The sequence below is a fragment of the Pelodiscus sinensis genome, chromosome 1 (assembly GCF_049634645.1).
Source record: "Pelodiscus sinensis isolate JC-2024 chromosome 1, ASM4963464v1, whole genome shotgun sequence".
NCBI classification, from domain to species: Eukaryota; Metazoa; Chordata; order Testudines; family Trionychidae; genus Pelodiscus; species Pelodiscus sinensis.
In genome coordinates this window covers 42,664,362-42,690,080 of record NC_134711.1, presented here as the reverse complement: position 1 = coordinate 42,690,080, position 25,719 = coordinate 42,664,362, and the positions used below count along the sequence as shown (strand labels likewise).

Below are 25,719 nucleotides of genomic sequence, written 5' to 3'. Positions count from 1 at the left end.
TATACACGCACTCACACTCACTCTTACTTTAGCAATTTGGATGTTATCATATAAGCAATGTTGGTTTGTTATGTTAATGCTGAGCCCCTAAACTGGGTCTGTCCAGCACTTTTCTTGTCAGCAAGGGAAAGTACTAACTTGGCACTTTTGTAGTTGAGATACTGAATGTTTTAGTTGGATTCTTTCTGACAGTCTTGCTTTTTTTTCTTCTTCACTATTAAATAGGAGACTTTTTCATGCAGTGATATTAAACCACTGAGGTTTACCATGTATTGCCATGGCAGTGCACAAGTAAGTCTGGTTCATGGAAATGTTAAACAATATTTTTTATAAATTTGGATTTAAATGCTGCACGTGGTGGTCAGATTCCCCACTACCTGCAAGATTTATTTTTTCCATCTGAGATATTACTGTAACAGAAGAATTTTAGTAACTGCTTTGACTATAGTTTGCAAATTCACTTTTTATATGAGCAAGGACACTTCTTGTTTCTGATCCAGATCTAGTATTGCTTCTCCAGTTCCCAATCTGTGCCTCTTCAGAGCCGAGTGACGTTAACCCCACCCCCTGTGCAGTCCAGCCTTTCTTTATATGTCTGTGGCCCAACTGAGTTCAGATGGTTTGTCTGCAAGACTGCGTGGATGTCTGTCTGTCTCTGTATGAGATGAGCTGGAGCCATGAGGCTGGGTGGTTCCAAGTGGCTTTAATCAGGGAGAATGGAAAACTTCTGGCAGGATAAGAACTGAGTAAGTAAACATAACTTTGAACTCAAGTCGGAACAAAACCTAAAGGAAAGTCTTCAGAGTCTGTCAGATTCCAGATAAATGCACCCTGAGAGCTGTGCATGCTGACAGGAAAAAGGCAATTTTAAAAGGACTGGAATGAAGGAAACAGTAAAAACAAAGTGGGGGTTGAAAATGTGATAGAAACAAAAATCAAATGACTGCTAGCAAAGCCTGGACAGTCTCTTCTGCCATGCAAGGCACATGTTAAGTTTTACTTATTGCTTCCTTGGATGCTATTGTCTGCCTGCAGTTTTTTCGGCAGAGCTGGCATAAAGATTTCTGCTCCTCAGCTGTTTGCATGCAGGTCTGTTCTGCTAGCTAGGCATTGGGGAAAGGTTAAGTCTGGCTCATTCGTGTGCCGATTATTGCTGTGTGTTTGTTTTGCAGTGGTTGGACTCCATTCCTTTATGAAGAGCTCTTCGCAGCACACTCTGCCTTTCAGACCCATGACTTCTTGCTGGGCATCACGGGGGAGTTCAGCAGCAGAAATGGGAAGAACTTAAATCGGTTGTGACAAAACACTCCCGTGTCCTTTTTATGCTGATGGAAAGTGGCTGCTGCGAATGTTCCTGTGATGTGGAAAAGGGCAAAGTGAGAGGGGTGAAGCGGTCATGGTGTGTAGGCAGGTTCCCTCTTGCCATAGGCTCTGTCGCCCTCGGCCCTTCCTTGTGGTGCTGGTGGTGGCTGTCTATTACTACCTTTTCTACCAGACACTGACACCTATTGGGACCAAAAGATTCTTTTTGGCAGTTGTTAATGGGATTTCCCCAAACAAACTAGCAGAGCCGCAACCAGGGAGATATAAGGAGGTCTCTTCAAGGAACACTCGCTGCTTCCTTCTCTCCAGTAATTCACAAACCGTGAAAAAGGTAAGATGTGCTGCAGTAATGGGCTTGGGACGAGTCCAGCAAGACCCGTTTTATGTTCAGCTAAAATTAACATTGTGTTTGGAGTGTGTACAAATAAGCATGTGAGTGACCTAGTGACAATGAAATACTTGTAAACACATCCCGTTAACTAGTTCCTCATCACGCTTTTATTGCCAGATAAATCCCTAATGCTTTGATTAAAGCATTGCATTATTTTTTGACTCCATGGAAATGAAAGTCCCTTTCTATGTGCTATGCAGCACTTATTTTGTTTAGTCTTTAGACATAGTCAGGAACTTTACGGTACAGACACACAAATTAAATGCCAGCGGGACTTCATAAAAATGACTGAGATTGTTAATTAGCACGGACTCTTTACCTCAGACATTTGTTAGCACTGAGAACATAGCTTTACTGTTTTGAAGTTATCTACTGGTGCTTTTTCAACCTTGCTGGAATTCCACTGAAAAGCTAAAAAAAATTGCATTACTAAAACTTCTTGCTTTCACATCACATGGGTATTGTTTACTGTGAAGTCTTTTGAACAGCAGATTTCTCCTTGGTCTTATGTTACCTGATCACATGTTTATTTTGTATTGGGTGGCTGAGCTACATATTAGAACATTAGACAAATGCAGGCCCTGTTTGTTTGTTTGCTTTGTTTTGGGTATTTTTGGCCACTATTAAAAGTGGCTTGTCAAGTGGTCCAGACTATGCTAGTTGTATGTATTTTGGAATCTGTGATCAGCACTAGCACAATTGCATCAGGTTTTGTTGAATCCTGGAAGTTGTTGGTAATAATTTAAGGTGGATTTTGCAGTGAAAATATCATTGTGGCAGCATTCCGAATACAAATAGAAACTATTAATGACTGGAAATATTACTTTGTGATGTATTTGTTGGGTGCCATCTGCATAAATCAGCTGAGTTCAGATCTTTAAAAATAAAAGGCATTATTTAGATGCGCTGTCACTGGTTTGCTTGCTTAGACTTCACTCTGAAAGGTCAAAATAATTGATTTTATGACAGCAATTGTAAAGTGCATCTGTTGTGACAATTAAAAACAGAGATGGCCCAATAACTTTTGTCTGAACCTTTAACTCACGTGCATGGAAGAATCTTCAGAATTATTTTTCAGTTGTGACTTCAGATTCTTCTTGTGGTTTCCAGAAATCTAGCCAAGTACTGAACTGCCATCATTTTATATTTTAATTGAATTTTAACTTCTTACCCTAGGTTTTCTTCAAATATGTTACAAATACAATTAAACTTACAAAGGAAATGAGTATATTTTATAATGTAATTGTGTCATCTTCTATTTTGTGACTTTTCATGATTGTGTCCATTTTCTTTGATCACTTTATATATAAACACTAAAGAACATTTTATATTAAAAAGCTTAATGAATGTAAGAACTGGCAGGGCAACTATGAAGCTTGGTTAACATGTTTAATATTTCCTTTCCTATTTTCGTTTAACAAACATGCAGACTTAGTAGAGATTTCTGTGCCTGAGCTGTTTGGGTTGAAGGAAAAGTTTGTTGTGACAATATGCTGCATCTTCCCATATGCATAGATATGAATACTGCATGCATATACTAAATCTGTCATATTTGTTTAAGTGCATCTATTAGCCCTCATAGAAATGTTTTTCAGACATGTGCTGTTTTAACATATGTTCTTATTATTCAGAGGACCTCCCACAGCTTATTGGCTACACATCTAAATTCCCTTGTGAGCTCTTTGGAACTAAATGTCTTACATATGTGGTGGATGGTCTCAGTCTTTCTATAGAATATCTTTACATTGAATGACTGTTCTCAGAGACTGGGATCAATGAAATCAGTCTTCCCCAAAAAATCTGCCATTTTCTTTCTGTGGTGATTTCTCAAACTATGGACACACTTTTAGACTAGAGCAAGTTGGGATGGAAGAACTTTTATATTGCTGATACCTAATGCTGATTTGTTATGCTTGAAATGCTACACTGGTTTATTAAACAATAGTATGTGCATCCAGGTTAGTTAAGGTTACAAAACAATTTCAGTTAAATCCTCCCAGGTGCCCTAGATGAAATGTACAGAACAGGTATTTATAAAGTGATCCCACCTCTGTCATCCATTCCTAATTTCTGACACAGTGGCTAGGAGCACCATTCCTACCAATCTTGCTTAATAGTCATTGATGGACCTAACCACCATGAATTTATCTATTTCTTTTTAAAACCCTGTTAAAATCCTGGTCTTCACAACATCTTCTGGCAAGGAGTTCCACAGGTTGACTGTGTTATGAGAAGAAATACTTCCTTTTATTTGTTTTAAATCTGCTACCTACTAATTTTATTTGGCGAGCTTTAGTTCTTATGTTATGGGAACAAGTAAATAACTTTTCCTTATTTACTTTCTTCATACCGGTCATGATTTTATAGACCTCTATCATATTCTTCCTTAGTCTCCTCTTTTCTAAGCTGAAAAATCCCAGTCTTTTTCATCTCTCTTCATATAGCAGCCGTTCCAAACTCCTAATAATTTTTGTTGCCCTTTTCTGAATATTTTTCCAATGCCAAGATATCTTTTTTGAGATCAAGCGACCTCATCTTCATGCAGTATTCAAGATGTGGCCATACTATGGATTTATATAGAAGCAATAAGATAGAGAATATCTTATTTTCTATCCTTTTTAATGATTCCTTACATTCTGTTTGCTGTTTTGACTACTGCAGTACATTAAGTGGGTGTTTTCAGAGAATTCTCCACAATGACTCCATGATCTCTCTCTTGAGTGGTAAATAGCTAATTTTAAACATATAATTGGGATTATGTTTTCCAATATGCATTACTTTGCATTTATCAATATTAAAATTTATCAACAACATAAAGAGTAGCGGCAACAATTCTGCTTGGCTACTACACATGCAATGAAATATTACTTGATTTTTGGAGATGGCTTTAAGATGAAACCTGGTATTTTTATGAGCAAACCAGGGAGGGCATTTGCAGATTTCTGGAGATGTGCAGTTTTCCAGACTCAGACTGGAATCTCTCTCATTGTTTAAAGCTATCAATGTCAAAGATGTGGCTCAAAATGATGCTAGACAGTTGATATGTCCATTTAATATGTAAATGTCTTTAAGCCCATACAGGAGTTGCTGTTTTGGAGTTACTACTGCCTGCATGTGCCTAATACAAAATATTTTTAGTTGATAAGCATGATTAGGAAAGCATGCCAAAGCTCAAAGGCTCATTCTGCAGATCCATTTTTACAAACAAACAGGCAAAATGCAGTGCCAAAAATTAGGCACTAACATCGGTAGCCAGGTTTTTAAAGGTGATGAGCACCCAGAGATATCATGCCATAAATTTATGTGTTTACCAGTGGATGTAGGAGACTAATTTTAGGGACTCATTTCTGAACTTCTTGCCCAATCATACTTAGCAGTTTTTATTTTCAAAACCACCTAGACCACAAAGATCAAAATGTTCAACATGGGTGCCTAAAATTAGGTTCTTTATGCAACTTCCCGATTTTCTGAATTATTGAGCACTCCTGACTTTAGGCTACTATTTTGGAATATCTAGTTAGTTATTTAATTCCATCTCACAACATGCCTCTAAAGAACCACCTGTCTATGTAAGGTACATAGATGGCCCTCAGTATTATAGTATGCGAGCACTTTGAAATGTTTAGTGACTTTATCCTCATAAGGCCCCTATGAAGTAGGAAACCGAGGCACAGAAAGATTAAGTGACTTTCCCATTGTCACCTAGGAAGCCTGTAGTAGAGCAGGGAATTCAACCCAGGTCTTCCCAGTTCCCAACTAGTGCCCTAACCACTGGACCATCCTACTTCTAAAATATCTTATTTTTTTTACAGGTGAAATAATGAAGGCAGTATAAATGGTCAGACCAAACACACCTTCCATGAGAAGTAAATATACAGCACAGTGTGTATGAAATAGCTGTGCAGTATATGAATAAGTCAACAGGGGTTTAGGTGTCAAGAGACTGAGGTAAAACTGACCTTAGTACACATGGTCTGCCAAGAGCCCGTATTTCAGTTAAACTCAGTATCAAGGACTTAAGAAGGATTCAGGATGCAAATAAGACCTTTTGTGGAGTGAATTTTGTCCTATACTGAATTAGTCTCAAGGAACAAAGTTCAGAGCTTTACCTTAACATAATTAGACAGAGGGTCTTTTCACCAAAAAGCGTAAAAAACAATGCAGGAGAATGGAATTTATCCAGCATGGAATCCAGGCTTAACCACAGTGTCACTACTAATGATGTGATTTAGCCAATTAAATTTACAGCTGTGAGGTAGGAGATGAAACCAATTCAACCAAGTAGAGCAGCAAAACTTTTCCCTGCAATGGCGAATACAGAAATATTGGGGTAGTTTTTGATCTCTCCTCAGTTGCATTGAGTTTATCACACAGGAAGAGGAGAAACTGTAGGGTGGGACATCCACAGCTGGATAGAGAGGGAGTAAGTGTGTCTGATCTTGTTTGCTTCACTCATGTGAAGCTGTGTCTACACTACAAAGAAAAGTCACTTTTCTTTCGGAAGAGGTTTTCCCGAAATTTGGTGCCAAATTTCAGAAAAACCTACTCTTTTGGCACATCCCTTCTTCTTCCTACAATGAGGTTTACAGGGATGATGAAAGAACATGTCCGCTTTTCTGAATTTTTTTTTCCGGAAAAGTGGACGTGTTCCTTGGACACTGCATAGCTTTCCTGGGATACTTCTGCTATCCTGGAAAGGAGCTGCAGTGTAGATGTAGCCTGAAAAGTTCCATTAAAATCCATGAAACAACTCTTGAGATTGGAATTTGTGATTTGGCCCATGGTCTGTCTGCAGTATAGCACTAGAATTGGGTTCCAAGAACTGTATACATTTATGAAGCAAGGGAGTTTTGAATGATAGACTGTGCCTCCATCTTGGTGATCAACTGTGCCAACAACTCAGTCTTCATTTTTGTGGCTTATGATATCATCTGCAACCAACTATCCAAGTAGATCCCCATAATTTACTTGCCTGTTCTATATTTATTCAGCAAACAATGGGAAGCTGAACCACATTGCAGCCATTTCAATCCAAACCCCACTCCTTCCTGAATGGGAAATCTCATAGCATGTAAGCCAAAATATTTGAAATAGCTTCCAGAAAGTGAAACAGGAAATTTACTTCTCCCTAGCAATGCAGGAAATGCTTGAACTTAAAAGTAAAATAAAACAGTAACAACAACACCTTAGTATTTGTATGAACTTTGGGGCAAATCAACAAAATGCACAGAAGATTCCTTTGGAATTAAGGAAGACTTTCACCATCCTGTTGGCATTTGGGGCATGAGAAACTAATTTTGATATTTTTGTTTGTTTGTTTGTTTATTATTTGTATTGCAGTGATACTTAGGGTCACCAGGCATGAACCAAAATGCTGTTATATTTAGTGCTGTCTAAAAATATAGATAGATCCATACTTTCACTGCTGCTTCTCTGCTAACTGAAAACAATGCATTTTAGTTCTATGACTTCCTGTCTGTGGCATTGAAAACTGTCACTGTTCACATAGGCCCTGAAACTCTTTCTTTTAAACTGTTTCAAGGGAGTAGAGGACCCATAAAGAGGACATACAGCTAGCACAAAGGATCCCAGCCCTCCCTTTTTGGTGTCCAATGCTGGCAGCATATCAAAGGGAGAATGTGCCCAGGGTGTTACTGCACTCAAGCTATTCCTAGTCACAGGAATAGTTCTTGGAGGTTGCGGGCAACTGGATGTCAGAGAGCAAGCCTGAGACTTTCTGTAATTTACACTGTGGGGGAAAATGGCCAAAATCAGATAGTTGGAAAGGAGATGGGCTGCCTTTTGGTCCTGCCTTGAGAGCAGTTCAGCCAAATCTGAGAATTGGGGCCATTGTCTTCGGAACAGATGTTTAATTTGTTAATTTGAAGTGATGATCAGATCTGTAGTAACCATTCAGACTGTTGTTGCTTGCCTGCCAGACATGGACACTGCCTCGATATTTATTACACAATAAGTCAAGAATCTCAAAACCCCCCAAGGAACACATTTCTCTTATAAACTTTAAATATCTCAGTTAATTTGCTTTTGGCCAGAACAATGACAATATTTATACAGTGTGTGAGCTAATTGCTCATAAGATTACATATTTTAAACTGGAACAGCTTTGGGATTATATAAGCAAAAGAAAGCATCAGAGACCAGCACAATCTATTATATTTTTATACTAGCATCACTTAAAAGTAGCCAAGCCAGTTTCAGAGGAAAAAAGACACAGGATTTTCTCCTAGACAAACAATTTCCCCAGCCATTTTACAATACATATAAAGCAGTTCATTTTACAATAGAAAAATATTTGTATCATTTAGAGCTTTAGTATTATGTAAACTTAGTTGTTTTGTTTTGTTTGGATGGGGGGCGAGGGGAGAAGGGGAATCCAGTGGATATAATGCACTTAGATTGCAGAAAGCCTTTTTGATAAGATCTTTTACTGAAGTCTCTTATGCAAAATAAGTTGTCATGGGAGAAGAGGGAAGATCCTCTCATGGACTAGAAACTGGTTAAAAGATAGGAAATTAAGGGTAGGTATAAATGGCCAATTTTCAGAATGGAGAGAGATAAATAGTGGCATCCACCGGGGTCTGTTCTGTTCCAGTGCTTTTCAACATATACAAAAGTTATCGGGGAAAAAGAAGTAAACAGTGAAGCAGCATAATTTTCAGATGATACAAAACTACATAATTAAGGCAGACTGTGAAGAGATACAAAAGGATCTCTCAAAACTATGTGACTGGGCAACAAAATAGCAGATGAAATTTAATGTTGATAAACGTAAAGTAATGCACAATGGAAAATGTAGTCCCAACTATACATACAAAAAGATAGGGTCTAAATTGCTGAGACTACTCAAGAAACAGACCTGGAGTCATTGTGGATAGTTCTCTGAAAACATGCACTCAATGCTTAGTGATAATCAAAAAAGCAAACAAAATGCTGTGAATCATTAAGAAAGTGATGGAAAATAAGACAGAAAAGATCATAATGCCACTATAAATCCATAGTATGTCCACATCTTGAATGCTACATGCATATGTGGTTGTCCCATCTCAAAAAAATATATAGTGGAATTGGAAAAGGTTCATAAAAGAGTGAAAAAATGATTAGGGGTATGCAGTGGCTTCTGTTTGAGGAGATCTTAATTAGGCTGGGGCTTTTCATCCTGGAAATGAGATGAGTAAAGAGGAATATGAGTGAGGACTATAAAATCATGACTGGTGTGAAGAAAGTAGATAAGGAAGTGCTGTTTACTCCTTGTCATAACACAAGAACTGAATAAACACCACATGAAATTAATAGGCAGCAAAGTTAAAACAAAGAAGAAGTATTTTTCATACAACACACAGTCAACCTGTAGAACTCCTTGTCAGAGGACATTGTAAAGGCCAAGACTATAACAGGATTAAAAAAAGAACTAAATACTATACATTCATGGAGAATAGCCATGGCTATTAGCAAGAAAAGGCAGGAATGGTGTCCCTAGCCTCTCTGTCAGAAGCTCGGAATGAGCAACAGGAAATTGATCACTTGATAACCTGTTCTGTTCATTCCCTCTTGGGCACCTGGCACTGGCCAATATTAGAAGACAGGATACATGGCTTGATGGACCTTTCATTTTATTCAGTATGGCAGTTCTTAAGTTTGGTTTTAAAACAAGCATAATTTGTTTTTAGGGTTGACTGAACAGGACATAATATTTTCTTTCATTTTTCCCTCTAGTCCATAATGTACATTTGAGACATAATTTCAAACTCTTCTTTTACATGCATTTTATTTACTGGATAGCATATCATGGTTTCTTTAGAGATCATGTCACAGATCCTCTAAAACAGCCAAATTAGGTGTCAGTGATTCAGCAGAATGTAACCGCTTTGTATGCTGGGATACCAAATATATTATGGCAAAGCTGACTTTACTCTTATCCTTAATCACATGGGCAGACTTATGAGCCAATGCAGAGCCTCCTTACTTTCAATTAGTCCATTCACATTCTGTTTTTTGTGGAACTTGGTCCAGAGATGCTGTTCATTGGTTCCTTATACATGGGGCCATGTGTGTGTAGTAAATCCACTTGATAACAAAAAGCCTGAAATTTCTAATCTGGGAAGAAAAACTTCTATTAAGATAGCTTTAAAACATAAACTTGTGTCCATTTCAAAATAATTTGTGACTTCAGTATTCTGAAGGCAGTTATTTCACCTTCTGGACTAATCCCCCTGCTGACTCATGCTACTGAAGTATCAGAGTCAAAATAATAAAATGCTCTAGTACAGTAGTGGGTAGCTTACAGCCCACAGACTCCCTGTCTGCCCCACTTCCATACGTGCCCCTCGCAAACTAGGACCCCAGAGCCCTGCACTTCCTATGCCTTCCCCTCCCTCCTAGAACTTTCGGAGCACCACGAATCACCTGAATCATGCTCTGTCTCTGCACCTCCCCTTCTCTTGCAGAGCTGGAACACCACAAATCAGCTGTTTGTGACTGTTCAAGCTCTGGGAGGGAGAGGCGGAGCGGGGACGAAGCGCAAATCAGCAGTTTCATGGCGTTCCAGGGCTATGTCTACACTGGTGGGTTCTTGGGCAAGAACATCTTGCGCAAGGATTCTTGCACAAGAACACGTCCACACTGCTATGTGCTTTTGCGCAAGAGCATCAATGGCAGTGTGGACGCTCTCTTGCACAAGAAAGCTCTGATGGCCATTTTAGCCATAGGGCTTTCTTGTGCAAGAAACCCCTGCTGCGTGTCCACACTGCTCTCTTGCGTAAGAGAGCTTACACTTGTTAGAAAAGAGCACAGCTCTTGCGCAAGAAACCCTTTCTTACCACGCTTTACTGTAAATCTTCTTGCTCAAGAGCAGTCAGGCAGTCTGGATGCTCTGTGGAAGAATGGCGGTTCTTGCGCAAGAACCCGTCAGTGTAGACATAGCCAAGAAGTGCTGGAAGGGAGGAGGAGGAGCAGGAAGTGCAGGATTCTGATGACCCAGTGCACAATAGGCACATGAGGGAGGGAGGCAGGCAGATAGTGGATGCACGGGCTGCAGATGGAACCACAGGGTGCTGCGGCCTACCGAGATGGAGGACAACTCACTATTCTTGGTTGCACATTACTGCTGTAGTAGTTGAACAGATTATTTTCATCTGTTGAGTTCTGTTCCTTTTATGCCAAATCTCAGCCCAGAGTGAATTGTAATGGCTGAGCACAAGGGGTTATAAAAGCAAAACTGGCAAACCAACTAGAAACATGAATGTTGTTGCTATAATATTGGAAATTCTGACAGACTCCTGCTGGTAACTAGATCAACATGGATAGTGATGTAATGTATTTCATATAGAGTACTGGAAAAAATATAGAATCCCTTGCTGCATATGGGAAATGTTATTTAATTTGACTATATTTAAAATACAAAAAATATTTTTTTAAAACCCTCCACCCTCACATGGTAAGAAAACAGAGGAAATTGTACATGTTTGTAGGAATGCAGAGTGCTCTAAAAATACAGGGGCGAGGAAATACATTTTAGATCACTGCACATGGGTCTTAAAAAGGGGTGAGAAATAGTGTTGAGCTTTCTCTTATTATTTTACAGTAGTAGCATCAAATTAATCAGGTGATGCTGTTAAATTTAGAAGCCCCAAAATCTGTCTTCCACAGATCCCATTGTCCTAAACAGAATTTTTGTAAAAGTCGGTTGATAACAATGTATTTTATTAAATACTTAAAGAACAGGCGTTGGGGAGGGCTTCACTTGAGAGTGCATGATTAGCTAGATTGACCTGGTTCTTGTTGCTTCAGTTTTGGCTGTTCAATGTGCACAGATCTCCAAGGCAACTGGACATAGCTGTGGTGGATTGTGTTTGTGTGGAAGATCTATGTCAGATCTCTTTGGATCTTTGATTCCCAGATACAGCAATGAGTATGGACGATTTCTGACTGGGTACTTTGGAAAAGCAGTGCTGAATGTTCCCCCAAAAGTGCCTTATTTGTGTAATGGCTGTTGTTTGAACTGTTTTTGATGAGTATCAATGTCCCTAGAGAGCAATAGGAACAGTGTCTGGCCATCTTCCAGTTACAGCATTTTTAAAAACACGTGCCTAAGAACTGAAGCCTGCCCTATTGCTGTGCTGTAACCGCATTTTCTCTCTCTCTCACACACTACATTGTGTTTAATTGGTGTATTTGCATACTTATAAGGTTAGGGGGTTATAAATATTCCTGCTAATCCATTGCCCAGGGAAGATTCCATGTGCATTACAGCTGAAGTCCAAGAGGGAGGTAAGGAGTAGAACTTGGACAATGCTAGGAGCCATCTTGTTCCCATGGGAGCATATCATCATGAGGAAGGTGTAGGATGACAGCAGAGTTAGCATGGGCTGAGGTCTCTCAAGAGGTTTGCCAACTTGCAGAAAATCAAACACCGCTGCTCTGCCTCTGCCCCAAGACCGTGCCCCGATTCACCTGTACTCAGAGCCCTGCCCCCAGCCACTCCATTTCCCCCTGCCACTGTGACTTAATTTCCCTCATGCTCACTCACTTCCACTGGGCTGGGGCAGAGGGCTGAGGGGCAGGCTCCAGGCCGGGGCTAGAAAGGAGGGGTTCCATAGGACAGTTCAGGGTGGCTGTTCCAGGTTCCGTCCTTTGGGGACCCCCACGGCAGCCACCTCAACCATACTCTGGATGGCCCAGGCGCAGAGTGCCAGTAGGAGTCATTTCCCCCCATTCACCGGGGTGGCAAGAGTGCTCCGTTCTGCTCTGCCACCCTCCCAGCCTTCTCCGTGTGGCTTCTCAGCATGATGAGAAGCAAAGCACTCTGGCCCCAGGGCACTCAGCTTCCTGTCACCACAGAGAAGTGGGGTGCAGTGGGCTGGAAGTGTGGTGGGGTGCGATGCAGCAGAGCTCAGCAGGTCACCAAGCCACTCTGCTCCCACTGCCCTAGCGAACAGGTGGGCGGGGGAGGAAGGAGAGGAGAAATGCTGCTGCTGCCTAACCACCAGTAATCCCCTGGCTTGGGGGAGGGGAGGGGATGCAAAGGGGTGTTGTGGGAGCTTCAGGGGGGAGGGATCTGTCCCAGAGGGCCCCATATCCAGGGTTGCCTCAGGCCCTGCACTCCTTCAGGGTGGCCCTGGGTTCAGGGTACAGGAGGGGACTCGGGGATCAGTCAGAGGGCTGTGGGAAGGGGTGTGGGTGCAGGCTTTTGGGAACAGGCTCAGAGCTGCAGCAGGGGTGCAGGCTCTGGGAATGAGTTAGGGTGCTGGAGAGGGTCCAGGGTGTGGGTTCCAGGTGGGAGTTTGAGTGTGGGAGTCTCAAGGCTGAGACAGGGGGCTGGAGTGGGTAGAGAGCTGGGGAGCTAGATAAGTGGTGCTTAACTAAGGCAGCTCCCAATCAGCAGTGCAATGGGGCTAAGGCAGGCTCCCTGCCTGTTCTGGGTCCGTGCTGCTCCTGGAAGTGGCCAGCGTCTCTCTGCTTCAATAGGAGGTGTGAAGCTGGTGGGGGCGGATACAGCTGCTCTGTTCCCCTCTCCTCCTAGGGCCACAGGGACATGCTGGCCAGTTCTGACCAGACTTTTAATGGCCCAATCCAGGGGCATAGCCATATGGGGGCTTGAGTGGGCCGTGGCCTACCCAATTGCATCTCCCACCCAACGCTCCAGTCAGAGAGTGATAGTGGAGCATGGGGGCTTATCGCACTCTGCATGAGGAGCCAGATGAGGAAAGGGGATGGGCTTACCCCGCTCCACTTAGAGAGCCAGCTGGAGAGCAGGGCTGGGGCTTACCCTGCTCTACCCCAGCTCTTTGGCTGGGGAGTGGGGTTGGGGCTTACCCTCCGTACCCCTCTTGTCCTGCCCCTGCCTCTCATTCTTGCCCACCCAACCCCCCAAAGTTGGGCCCACCCTTGTCTGGCTATGCCACTGGCCGTGTCAGCAATGCTGATCAGAGCCAGGAGTATCCCTTTTCAACCAGTCATTTTAGCTGAAAACCAAATGCCAGGCAACCCTACTCCAAGACCGGGGACCAGGGAATTCACTGGAAAGGGACTCCTAGATCTGTATAGGCAGAAGACAGCCTATCTGTGATTACCACACTGGGGACTTTTTGCCCCTGGAAGCATAGCTCCTTCAGGAGCCATGTGGCAGACCTCTTTTGTATTTGCTTCATAGAGTGGAATCTGCAGAAGGGTAATACAGTACTTCAATGGGATTTTCAAACAGCTCTGTTGATGGAACAGGGAATGATGTCACACAGATTCTAGTCCCATTCTGACTGAGCAATGTTTGACACAGGCCTGGCACAGGTATCAATGATTACAGAAGGTGTAAAGCTGTGGAGAATCTGGTAATAAGTCTCTTCCTGGCCTTTGCAGACATAATAGCTACCCAGCCTATGAATTGCACCTCCTCCCTTTGCCTTCTTTCTTCCCCTGAAGCAGCATTCCTGAGGACGTGTTATAATTTGCTGGGATATGGTCCTCAGGAGGTAGCCAGTAAAGATATTGTCAGAAGCTGTGAATCCTTCAGCAGTGTATGTTTCTTTTGTTTTTTTCCACTGTTTGAATTTTTGGACTCCTTAATTCAACCATGATTTTAACGTCCCTTTTATAGGTGACTGCAAATGAAGAGGAAAATTGTGTATCTTTTTGTCTTACTTACGTTAAGGCCTGATTTTGTATCAGTAGAAGGGCATGAAAGGTTTGTAACATAGGAAAGTGTGCCAATCATATCACAAATTCTGATTCATACGTCTCCACAGGTATCCACCATGAGGTGGCATCACTCAACATGAAACTCACACGGCAGGGGGCATAAAATAAAAGAAAGTTTTACAATTGGTGCAGCAGATAGAGAGTAACATTTTTGTGCTTGCTACACAGTAATGTTGGCCAGTAGGACTTAAATTAAACAGCATTAAATAGCATTAAAAGAGAATACAGTGATCAAAACCACAAGCTAACAACAGTTGGGTTTCTGGTTTGCAAACTCAAGTGGGTCAGAATCTTATATGACCACCTTACCATTCAGAAAGTGTCAATGATTTAATAATGGGTGGCATTTAAACATCTTTGTCAAGTGTTTAGCATACTAGACTCTGAAAACCTGAGTTCTATTCCTGTCTCTATCACTAAGCTGCTGGGTGACCAGAATAAGTCATTCACTTCAGCGTGCAGCAGTTTTCAACTCTGTAAAAATGGGGATTATGATATACATTCTTATTTGTCAAATTCTTTGAGAGCTCTGGAGGAGAGGTCTATAAGGAGCTAAATTTTATCATCACCACATTAAAAAGTCTTTCTTAAGCAAGGTTTCTGACGTGTAAGGGCTCAAATTTCCACTAAGGAACTCCTGAAATATTGTTGGCTGGGGCATCAGAGGGAAGGGTGCAGCAGAGATATGCAGTGTGAGCTCCGTGTCTGCTGTTATCTGTGGATGTGGTTGAGGGACAGGAATAAATGGGCCATAAGGAGATAGTGGAGTCAGACACTGAAGGGAGGAGGCGGGTACTGACTTTGAAAGAAGACACAGGCTTTTTAATAAAAAGCAGGGGGCAATACCAAATGTATGGAGTTGGAAGGAATGGTAGTGCTTCTGAGGACAAGAGACAGCTCAAAGTGAAGAGTTCCCTGGTCCATTAGTGGAGGCAGGGATGGGCTGTGAGGAGGCATGCAGTGTATCCGTAGTACTTCTGAATTTCAGTGTAAACTGTAGTTAGGTATGTGGGAAAACAATTAAAGCCTGCTTTAAACAAAATACTAAAGGCATCTGCCAGTGCTGCTGCAGGGAAATTACCTTCCATTGCAAGAGAGAGATTTTACAGGAGGGATCTGTTTAGAATGTCCTCTGATGGTAAGCACACAAGAACATTAAATACATCGTTATTGCTTGAGCACTGGGAGTGTGTGAAATGGTGTCCAGTCAGAGGAAGACATAATCCTTACCCAGAACCACTAAAAATCTATATTAGAAAGGAATGGACACAAACTGAAAGGAGACAGTGATTCCAAATTAAGGCTCAGATCCTGAGTGTAGCTCTGGATCTGGTCCAAAAGCTTTCTGTCTGTCTGTCCTTAATTCACCCTGATGGGTTTACAGCATATTGGAAGATCACGTGTCCTTGTGCAAGGCTGATAGAAGAGTAGCTCCCATGCTGATTCCTTTGCATTACGTACATAACATGGAAAAGAGTAGGGGATGATTGGCTCAGTTACCTCTGATGTTATCACATACTAGGCAGGAGAGTAGGAGAGAGACCCAGTGTTCAAAGCAAGAGCCATATGTGGGGTGGATTGGAGGAGGAGGGTGGGGGAGTGAGAAGTAGAGCAGCCACAAAGAGCAATCTGAGGAGAGATGATGTCTAATAGTTACTGTTTATTTCATAGGAAGTGTAGCTGAGAAAAGGAAAGATGGAAGAAAAAAACAGAATCGGGGAGAGAGGAAGGGCTATTATTAAGGCAATGTTTCACAGATCATGTCAGACTCACTGTGCTAGACTAATATGCTATAAAAATACTACAAGGACAGGAGGAGGATCTATTACACGTTTATGTAACATAATTCCTCTGACCTGATCATTTCCTGTTTATTCTTGTTCCTTTATGCATGTGATCGCAATTTATCATTTGAATATTCTAACATCTAAAATATATTAAAGATATCTGGAAGACTTATGTAGTATTGTACACATATTTTAGCATATCTCATTATCAGTTAGGCTTAGTCCACTCATTAGGATGTGTCTTCTGTAATAAAAACAGAAGAGTGACAGTGATCTAAAATAGTTTATACTTGTCACTGCTGCAAAGAATTTTACACTTGAGCCAAGTGTAACATAAAGCTACATCCTGTGATTGGGGAAGAGACTGCAGTGAGAGTAACTTTCCAAATCTATAAACAACTTGAAGCATCTTGAATGGTATTTCTTAATACCAGAAATCTGTCCTTTTTTCAGCATAGCTTCTTAATAAAGACTGATGACACTTCATTTGTATAGCACTTCCAGTAAACTTACAAAACTAGACAAAATGTAGTCTCCAAAATAGAATGTTTTCAAATGTCAACTTAAATTTCATGTACTTGCCAAAAGATAATAACCCTGATTTAAAGCCCTCTAAATAGAAATAGTTCTCACAGGGAGAAAATCCAGTTTAATAAAGTAACTTTCCTTATCCTTTTGCAAAACAGCAGCTAAGAAATTCTAGATACAGTCACTGTTTTTCCATGCAGAACATGCTATTTTTATGTACCCGTGTGACTCTCACAGCATTTGTAGTCCTCCCTCCCCCAGCATATTGCTGAACATACAGAGCATGTTACTCAAAACTCCATAGACTCCCATTGGTATTGACATTCTGACATATCTGGGTCTCATGAACAGTGAAACTGTCAGCCAATAGGGGAGGTTAACGAGTAGGGGAAACAGAACTTTCATAGGCGCAGGCTCTAGATTAATGGACAGCCAACAGGTGTGAGGGAGAGGGGACCAATGAAGGGGGCAATTGCTCTGGGGCCCTGCAATTCAAAAGGGCCCTGTTCACCACTGCTGCTACACTCAGTGACTGGAGCCCTGGGCCCTTTAAATCACCACCAAAGCACCATGTGGTGCTCTTTGGGTGGCACTGAGGGCTGTGTGGGGTGGGGGGAAGGGCAGTGCTGGCCACCCCAGCTTATTTGCCCCTTCTATCCAAGGACCTGCCCTTTCTGGGACTGCAGAGTCGAGCCCCTATCCCCACACCTTGCCCAGGGGCCCTGCAATTCTGTTGCCTCTCCTTACCTGCAAGGTGTTAGAGTGAGCACAGAATGAATTCCTTCCAAAACAAAATGCTGGACTCACCATATAAGTGTAAAAACTTAAAAAACAACCAATAGTCTTAAATAGCACCTTAAAGACTAACAAAACATATAGATGGTGGTTTGAGCTTTCGTGGACACAGCCCACTTCTTCAGATGACAGGAATGTTGGAAGTCCAGATACAAGAATAAATAAGGGAAAGGGGAAGAGGGAGAGGAGGAAAAAAAGAGAAAAATGGAGGGAAGGAAAAAGAGGCAGTGAGTAGATGGTTCAAATATAGCTACAAGAGGCTGATAAGAATTGTTCTTAACAGTCCCTTGTAACTATTTGAACTATCTTCTCACTATCTCTCTTTTTCTTCCTCCTCTTCCCTTTTTTCTTCTCCCTCCCCCTCCTGTATCCTGTCTTCTGACGAAGGCCAATGCCAGCTGCCCCAAAAGGAATGAACAGAGCAGGTAATCATCAAGTGATCCATCCCTGTCACTGATTCCCAGCTTCTGGGCTTGAGACACCATCACTGCCATCTTGGCTAATAGCTATTGATTGACTATACCTCATGAATGTATCTAGTTCTTTTTTGAATCTCTGTGATAGTCTTGGCCTTCCCAGCATCCTCTGGCAAGGAGTTCCACAAGGTGACTGGTTCATATTCTGGCATGTCTGGCTGCTTGCAGAATAGAGTTGCTGCCTAATGTCCACCTGCATCCTCTTCCAGCTCAGCAGCCTCCTCCCCTGAACCATCCTGAGTATCACTCTCCTATTGTACCACCTGGGAAGACTCCAGTCCCAACCTCTCTTTTCATCTGAGCATCCACATCCCCATCAGGCTGCTCTCTCTCCTTCTGCATGCTGCCTGTCAGACTTGACATCCGTGGTAGTGGGTAAAAGAGCCTTTCCTGGCTCCTCCTTCTGCCCTCTGAGCTTCACTTCCCTGCCCTATAAAAGTTACATATAATGTTATTGTTTAAGCGCTGGCCATATGCTTGTGCAAAACATGAATAGGGACATTGACCTTGCCTTGAGAAGCTCAATCTACAAAGATAAAACATGAGGCTTTTAAGAGCCTCTTGAGTTCTGAGAGATTGCTTGTCTAAATCTTAGCAAACCAGGACCCAGAGGCAGCTGCCACTCTTTCCCTCCTCTCATCTCCATACCAGCAGACGAGGACAGAATTATTTTACTGCATGGCTCTCAGGCTGTTTATACATAGTGAAATGCGGAGCAGTTGTAGAAAACTTTGCATGGCATCTCACGCTCTTGCTTCTGCTCCTTTGGTCTAGTTCTAAGTGAAGATCTTGGGTCCAAAAAGCATTTAACTCTTAAGAACCATCATTTAAGAATTAGATAATTAAATACCTCAATGACCACTTCCATATTCTGGAAAATCTCCATTTGGTTTAGTATCTAAAACAATTACATGGATTTGTAAAAAATAACAACCATGTCCGTAATCCTATCTTATGGGTGTTGTCTTTGCATTGTGTTTTCTATTAGATTGAAGACTCCATTCTTAAGTACTTTGGGAGTCATACAAGAAGAGCAATTGTGTACATTCCTCCTTCCCGAGGTAAAAAAGAACTTCAGCTTTATCAGCGCATCCTAGCTCAATACGGTTATACAGTGGGAGTCCTTGAAGACCGAAAACTGAATATAGGCCTTGGACACGAGGACCACTACCAAGGTAAGAACAATGAGAAATACATTCTTATTGCAGTTTTTTCAGTAATCCACAATTCATTCAAAATATCCACCACTGAATCTAATTTATAAACTTTATAAACCACGTTGACTAGGGACTTTTGACTAGGGGTTCAGAGTCACAATCTAACCTTATCCAGTCACACAGCAGCTTACTTTTCCACACACAGAGACACTCCTTGTATCCAGTGCTTGATTTTTTAACCCCAGCTCTGTTATTCATACTAGCTCAGGAAGTCACTTCTTCTCTGTTCTTGATAGATTCTTGTACCTCCGTCATCACTATAGTATCTGAACCCTTATCTACATTAGGGAATTACTGTGTTTCAGAATAACCCCTCTTATTTAGAAATAATAAGCAGAGAGTCCACACTACTAAGCCCACTATTTTGAAATCGTTACTCCTGCTTTCATTGGGGAATAACGCTTATTTCAAAATAGTTATTTTGAAATAGCATTAATGTTGAAATAGCATTAATGTGAAAGCTTTTAAATTATTTCAGAATAACTACTGCCCAGAATTACTTGAAGCATTTACTCCCCAGAGTTTTCTGGGGCACTAAGTTGAGGTAGCACATCCATAATAACGGAGCCTGCCTTCGACTAATTTCGAGGCTCTCCCATAGCGGGGACACATTATTTCGATTTTGTTATTTTGGGAGTTATTTCAAATTTAGTTGTTTTGAAATAATATCCTAGTGTAGGCATGCCCATAGTGCTTTCCATTGCAACAATAAGTGTCAAAACTAACCTCTGTCAGGTGTGGTTATCACCTCTTATCACCTCCCCAGGAGAACTGTGTGTGCAGTGTAGTTTTTCTCTTTTGGTAGGATTTTTTGTTTGGTTTTTAAATGTGCATGCTGGTCATGTGTGTTAGAGATTGCAAGATCGAAGAAATGTGAATTGCATGTGGCGTGAATGGTGGGCGGTTTTGTGCCTGAGGGGTTGACAGTCAAAGTCTTCAGCCTGGACATTTCTATGGTCTTTTAGGTGTGTGGGACCCAGGCCATTGATGGCCTTCAAGATAAGGATCAAGATTTTAGTCTTCAATCTATATTTTGTAGGAAGCCAGAGTAGCAGCTGGAGAAAATTGATAAAAAGAGACAGCCCAGCACTTTGTCAATGGAAGAAAATGACAGTTCTGATATTTTTTTATTATGTGGCTTGTTGTTCCTTATTGTAAAGAATAATTATATTCATGTCATTCATACTTGCTGAAACTTCCTGTGGTTATTAAATCCCTCAGTGTTACTTTATTATTTAATGAATCTCAATTGTGTTTGTTTAAACTTTCATAACATGAAAATTATTCTGTATGTTGTGTGGGGCTTCTCAAAACTCACTGTATTTAACACAGGAAATTTCCTCTTTTTTTAGTTTTAGTGAGAAGTTTTAAAGCTGTTTTTAGAAAGCAAGGTGTGTACATTTTCCCTGGTGAGTCACCTCATGCATCAAAATATGAAGCACTGTCCATGCTTCTCTTTAAAAAAAAACAAAAAAACTGTTTTCTCATCTGTCATCTCCCACTCACTATCTGCCATCAATACACATCACTTCAGTGACAAGACACAACCCTTCTGCAGCCCGCACTGATGCCAGATGGATTTAGCTACAATGAGATGTGCAGTACAGCCAACATGCCATTCTCTGGGGATCATGTACAGCACATCTATGACATACTTTTTTTGGCTTAACTGGCAGAGGGAGCGCAGGATTCACTTAAAACATCTCACTTTGCCAAATTGTGCTGTGGTGGCCACTAGTTAATTCAGGGTTAAATTTCTGCAGTTGAGGTTTGTAACTGGTAAACAGATTGTCTGCAGATTTCAGATTTCTGTAGAGATTTATATTTTTACAGCCTTTGCCAATAATCCCTTCACTATTTTTTCCAGTAATGGGAATAAAAATAGCAAAAGCATTTTATACACTTCTATCACCATCTAGACTTACCTGCTAGCTGTATAGAATAAAAGGAACAAACCACAGTTTAATATAAACATCCTTCTAATTCCATTACAGAACACCATAGATTGTTTTAACTGCTTCCAGGATTGAATACATTCCTAGCTTTAAGGTAATGGTATTTTTTTTTTAAAAAAAAAAAAAAAGGAAAATAATGTATTTGCATTCCAAACAGATGACCTTTTGCTCAAGCCGATGAAATTATAATTGGAATTATTTTTCTCTTGCTTATGTTTTCTAGTATTTTGTGTTGTGTAGTACTGTACACTGTATTCTGGAGAAGGCTATTTTGAATTATATTGTGTCGTAACATTTTCTTAACCAGACTGCTATACTTTATTAAAATATGTTCCTTGGAGGCACTATTAAAAAGATACAGATAATAGACTGAGAAATATATATCACAAATACTGTGGAAAAAATCTGTAAAACGAATTACTCCTCATTGCCTGTAATAATTTAGTACCTTAGTCTGGTGTTTTTAATTTTGTGCAGCTTCAGATTTTAAAAGTCTGTCTTGTTCATGTATCTTTCAAAGTTCAGACTGATTTCTTAAGGATTTGTTTATGCTGGCTGTGAGCCAAAGGGCCTAGCTGAAGTCATATGGAGAAAAATTACTACAAAACATTCTTACCTTTCTGTGTGGATTAATAATTAATTTTGGGGCAGATTATATTCCCATGTGAAGTTCAAGTACCGCTGACAAACTGGAACTCCATAAGGGCCAGAGTTCTTTTCACTAACCAAGTGGCAGTCACCACTCCAGCTCCCTGTCTACTTCCTATAAAAGATAGCAAAACGGATTCTTTTTGTGGAAATTGTTGGCTTTTTGTCAAAAAGTCAAAATGTCTTTGGCAATTATACAATATCTGAGTTTTGGACAACATTTTTCAGGTTTGAAATGATTTCAGATGAAAAATCTGTCAGATACTGCTTTCCGCAAAAAATGCTCATTTAGTCAAACCCCCACATTTCTATTGAAAAAAAATTTTATGTCAGAATTTTTCAGTCAGCCCTGCTTCTCTAGCTTCATGGAGAGTGAATAGCCAGTGATCCATGAAGTTAGGAGTCCACCATTTTGTTCCTGCCCGTGAACTGCTTAAAATCTTTCTGTACCAGCCCAGCATGAGCCCCTACAAACGTAAAGGATACACATTTTCTGAGTAAGCTCCTGCCTTATTGCTGCTCTCGTTCCATATGGCTCTGTGGCTGCTGAGGAGGGACAGAATTTGCCATCTGATTTCCAATGGTATGTTAGAGTTTTGTTCAATGTGTCTAACACAATGGGCTTCCCCTTCCTGGCCTGTCAATCGGGCACATGGTAGTCTCTGTACTGAACTTTTCATTGTAACCAGATCTCCTCCCTTAGGCAAGTTACCTCAGTTACTAATTGACTCACGCTGGAGAAGCAGACTCTGACTGCAGTGTCACTTTTGACATAGCCTCAAATTGTGTTTAGAACCGGCATCTCACAGCAGCAGGTCTGTAATTTTAAAAACAATGAGCAGTTATGTGGCACCTTCGAGACCAAAAAATATATAATATCATAAACTTTCCTGGGTAAAACCCATTTCATCAGATGAGTTGGAATAGAAATAACAGAATCCAGAGTATATATAACATCAAAATCAGTTACATGCAGTTACCTGTCAATTGTAGGACCAGTGCTAATGATGCTAATTGAGTAAGGATGGATGTGTCCCATTCATAGCTTTTGATATGCAAATATGAATATCAAAGGCAGGGAAAATTGCCTTTATAGTACATTAGCCAGTTAATATCTTTATTGAAGCCCAAATTGATTGTCAACCTCCAGTTCAGCAGTCTACCTCTGTAAGTGGGTGATAAAATTCCTTTGTAGATGAATGGCTACTTTTAAACTCATTATTGAATGATCTCCTACAGGTTTATATGTGTTACTATTCCTGATGTCTGATTTGTGTCCATTAAGCCTTTTTCACAGACAGTCTAATTTGGTCAATATACATCGAAAAGGGGCATTGCTGATATTTAATGGCATATGTTACCTTAGAGGATGAGCCCCTGATGTTATGACTTATGTGGTTAGGTCCTGCAATGGTGGACAAAGTTGGCAATGGGATTTGTCACATTCCTGGGTGAGTATATCTATGGTGTGGTGTGTGGCTGCTATAAAGTATTTGCTTAGGGTTGGGGGGCTGTATGCAGGAGAGGATTGGACTGTCTCCCAAGGTCTATGAAAGTGGGAGAACAGGTGAGTGCTAACAGGGAGTTTAGAGAGGGAGTTCTCCAGCTAAAGGACAAGCAGATACAGGACTCTTTAGGGAAGCGTGTGTTGTTAATGGGGCTTTCTTACTGTATGCTGAGCTTGTATTTGTGAGTGACGGTTGGTGTGTGGTGGTTTTCTAATTCCTCTGTTTGTGAGTGAGGCTTTAGAGAGAGAGTTCTCCAGGTAGAGGAGAAGCAGATACAGGACTCTTGAGGGAAGGGTGTGTTGTGGTTGGGGCTTTCTTGTTGTGTGCTGAGCTTGTGTTTGTGAGTGAGGGTTGGTGTGTGTTTTTGTTGTTGTTGTTTGTTTTTTCCCCTGTGCTTGTGAGTGAGGTTTTTTTTTCACTTCCCCTTTTCCCTCCCCCTCTCCTTTGTGGAGTATGTGCTGTGAGTGGCAGGTGGAAACTGTTGGCTTCTAATTAAAGTTTGAATTCTAGAAGCCTCTGCTGATTGGCTGAGCCTTGGTAGGGGGAAGGACTTTCAGGCAGTCCAGGGGCTTTATAAAACAGTGAGCAAGTGACCAAGTAAGTGCTAACAGAGAGTTTAGAGAGGGAGTTTGGAAGGGTATGAGGTTCTCTTGCCTTTCTTTTTAAATCCTTTCTCCAGGACAGCAGGGATGGATGGTGATAGGTCTGCTGTTGTTACCTGCACAGCATGTGCCATGTTTGTCTTCCTCCTGGAAGAAAGAACGGATTTCATCTGCACTAAGTGCAAGCTGGTTGCCATTTTGGAAGAAAAAATTAGAGGACTGGAGGCCCAAGTGTCGACCCTACGCCCGATCAGAGAGGATGAAGACTTCCTCGATAGAAGGCAGCGTTTTATCCTGCAAGCACGGCAGGTGGAAGAGCCAGAGAGGACAGTATGGGACCAGGAAGAGAACTGGCATCATGTAACTTCTAGAAGGGGAAAAGGCCAGCACAGGAATCCCCCAGTGCTATAGAGGTAAGTAATTGCTTTCAGGCTCTCTGCACAGGCTCTGCAGTGGTGAATTCTTTGGAAGAGACCTCACAAGGAAGAAACCGCAAGGGAACACCATCTACTGGAAGGCATGGGATGCGTAATCCTAGAGAGGGGTGTTCCACGACCACCACCCCCAAAAGAAGATGACAGGTGGTGGTGGTCGGGGACTCCTTCCTAAGAGGGACTAAGCCATCAATCTGCCATCCGGACATGGAATCTCGAGAGGTGTGCTGCTTACTGGGATCTCGAATTCAGGATGTGACTGAGAGACTTACCAAACTGATCAAACCTTCGGATCGCTACCCCTTCCTGCTTCTCTACATGGGAAATAACGATACGGCCAAGAATGACCTTGAGCAGGTTATTGTGGATTATGTAGCACTGGGAAGAATGATCCAAGAATTCAGAGAACAAGTGGTGTTCTTGTCCATCCTCCCTGTTGAAGGGAAATGACTGGGCAGGGATCGTTGAATTGAGGAAGTAAATGCGTGGTTGCGCAGGTGGTGTTGCAGAGAGGGCTTTGGTTTCTTCAACCATGGGACACTGTTCCGGGCACAAGGATTGTCAGGAAGAGATAGGATCCACCTAACCCACAGAGGAAGGAGCATCTTGGCAGGCAGGCTTGCAAACCTAGTGAGGAGGGCTTTAAACTAGGTTTGTCAGGGGACAGTGACCAAAAGCCTGAGGGCAGTGTGAAAGTTGGATACTGGAAAGAAATGCAAAGAGGAACGAGCCAGGAATGAGGAGCCCTGATTGGAATGGAGAAGATAGGGCGATCAATTGGTTATCTGAGATGTTTGTACACTAATGCGAGAAGCCTGGCCAACAAACAGGGAGAACTGGAGGCCCTGGCCCAGTCCAAGAAATATGATTTAATTGGGATAACAGAGACTTGGTGGGATGACTCGCATGACTGGAGCGCTGTCATGGAAGGGTATAGACTGTTCAGGAAGAACAGGCAGGGGAGAAAAGTAGGAGGAGTTGCACTATACATAAGAAAGCGCTATGATTGCTCTGAACTCAAGTATATAGAGGGAGAAAAACCTGTTGAGAGTCTATGGGTTAAGTTTAGAGGTGCAAACAACAGCAGTGATGCGGTGGTTGGTATCTACTATAGGCCACCAAATCAGGTGGATGAGGTAGATGAGGCTTTCTTTGGACACCCGAGAGAAGCTTCCAGATAGCAGGCCCTGGTTCTGGTGGGGGACTTTAATCACCCTGTTGGGAGACCAATTCGGCAATCCAGGAAGTTTTTGGAGAATGTTGAGGATAACTTCTTGGTACAAGTGCTGAAGGATCTAACCAGGGGCTGTGCGCAGCTTGACCTTCTGCTCACAAACAGGGAGG

General features: G+C 41.7%; 1 protein-coding gene across 6 annotated transcripts in view; it reads left to right on the top strand.

Annotated features, from left to right (window-relative positions):
• Positions 1-587: 587 nt before the first annotated feature.
• The window catches only part of CPED1 (cadherin like and PC-esterase domain containing 1), a 214,716-nt gene continuing 189,584 nt past the window's right edge, over positions 588-25,719 (top strand). For 4 of the 6 annotated variants that reach the window (XR_012903743.1, XM_075928925.1, XM_075928905.1 and 1 more), the window contains exons 1-3: positions 588-746; positions 1,173-1,654; positions 19,000-19,186. Coding sequence is in view for 4 of the 6 variants with exons in the window: in XM_075928925.1 (XP_075785040.1) it covers positions 1,397-1,654; positions 19,000-19,186 (445 nt within the window). In the remaining 2 variants the exon portion in view is untranslated. Of the gene's footprint in view, positions 747-800; positions 1,090-1,172; positions 1,655-18,999; positions 19,187-25,719 lie in introns of those variants that run through there. The other 2 variants (XM_075928915.1, XM_075928938.1) reach the window with 2 other exon arrangements.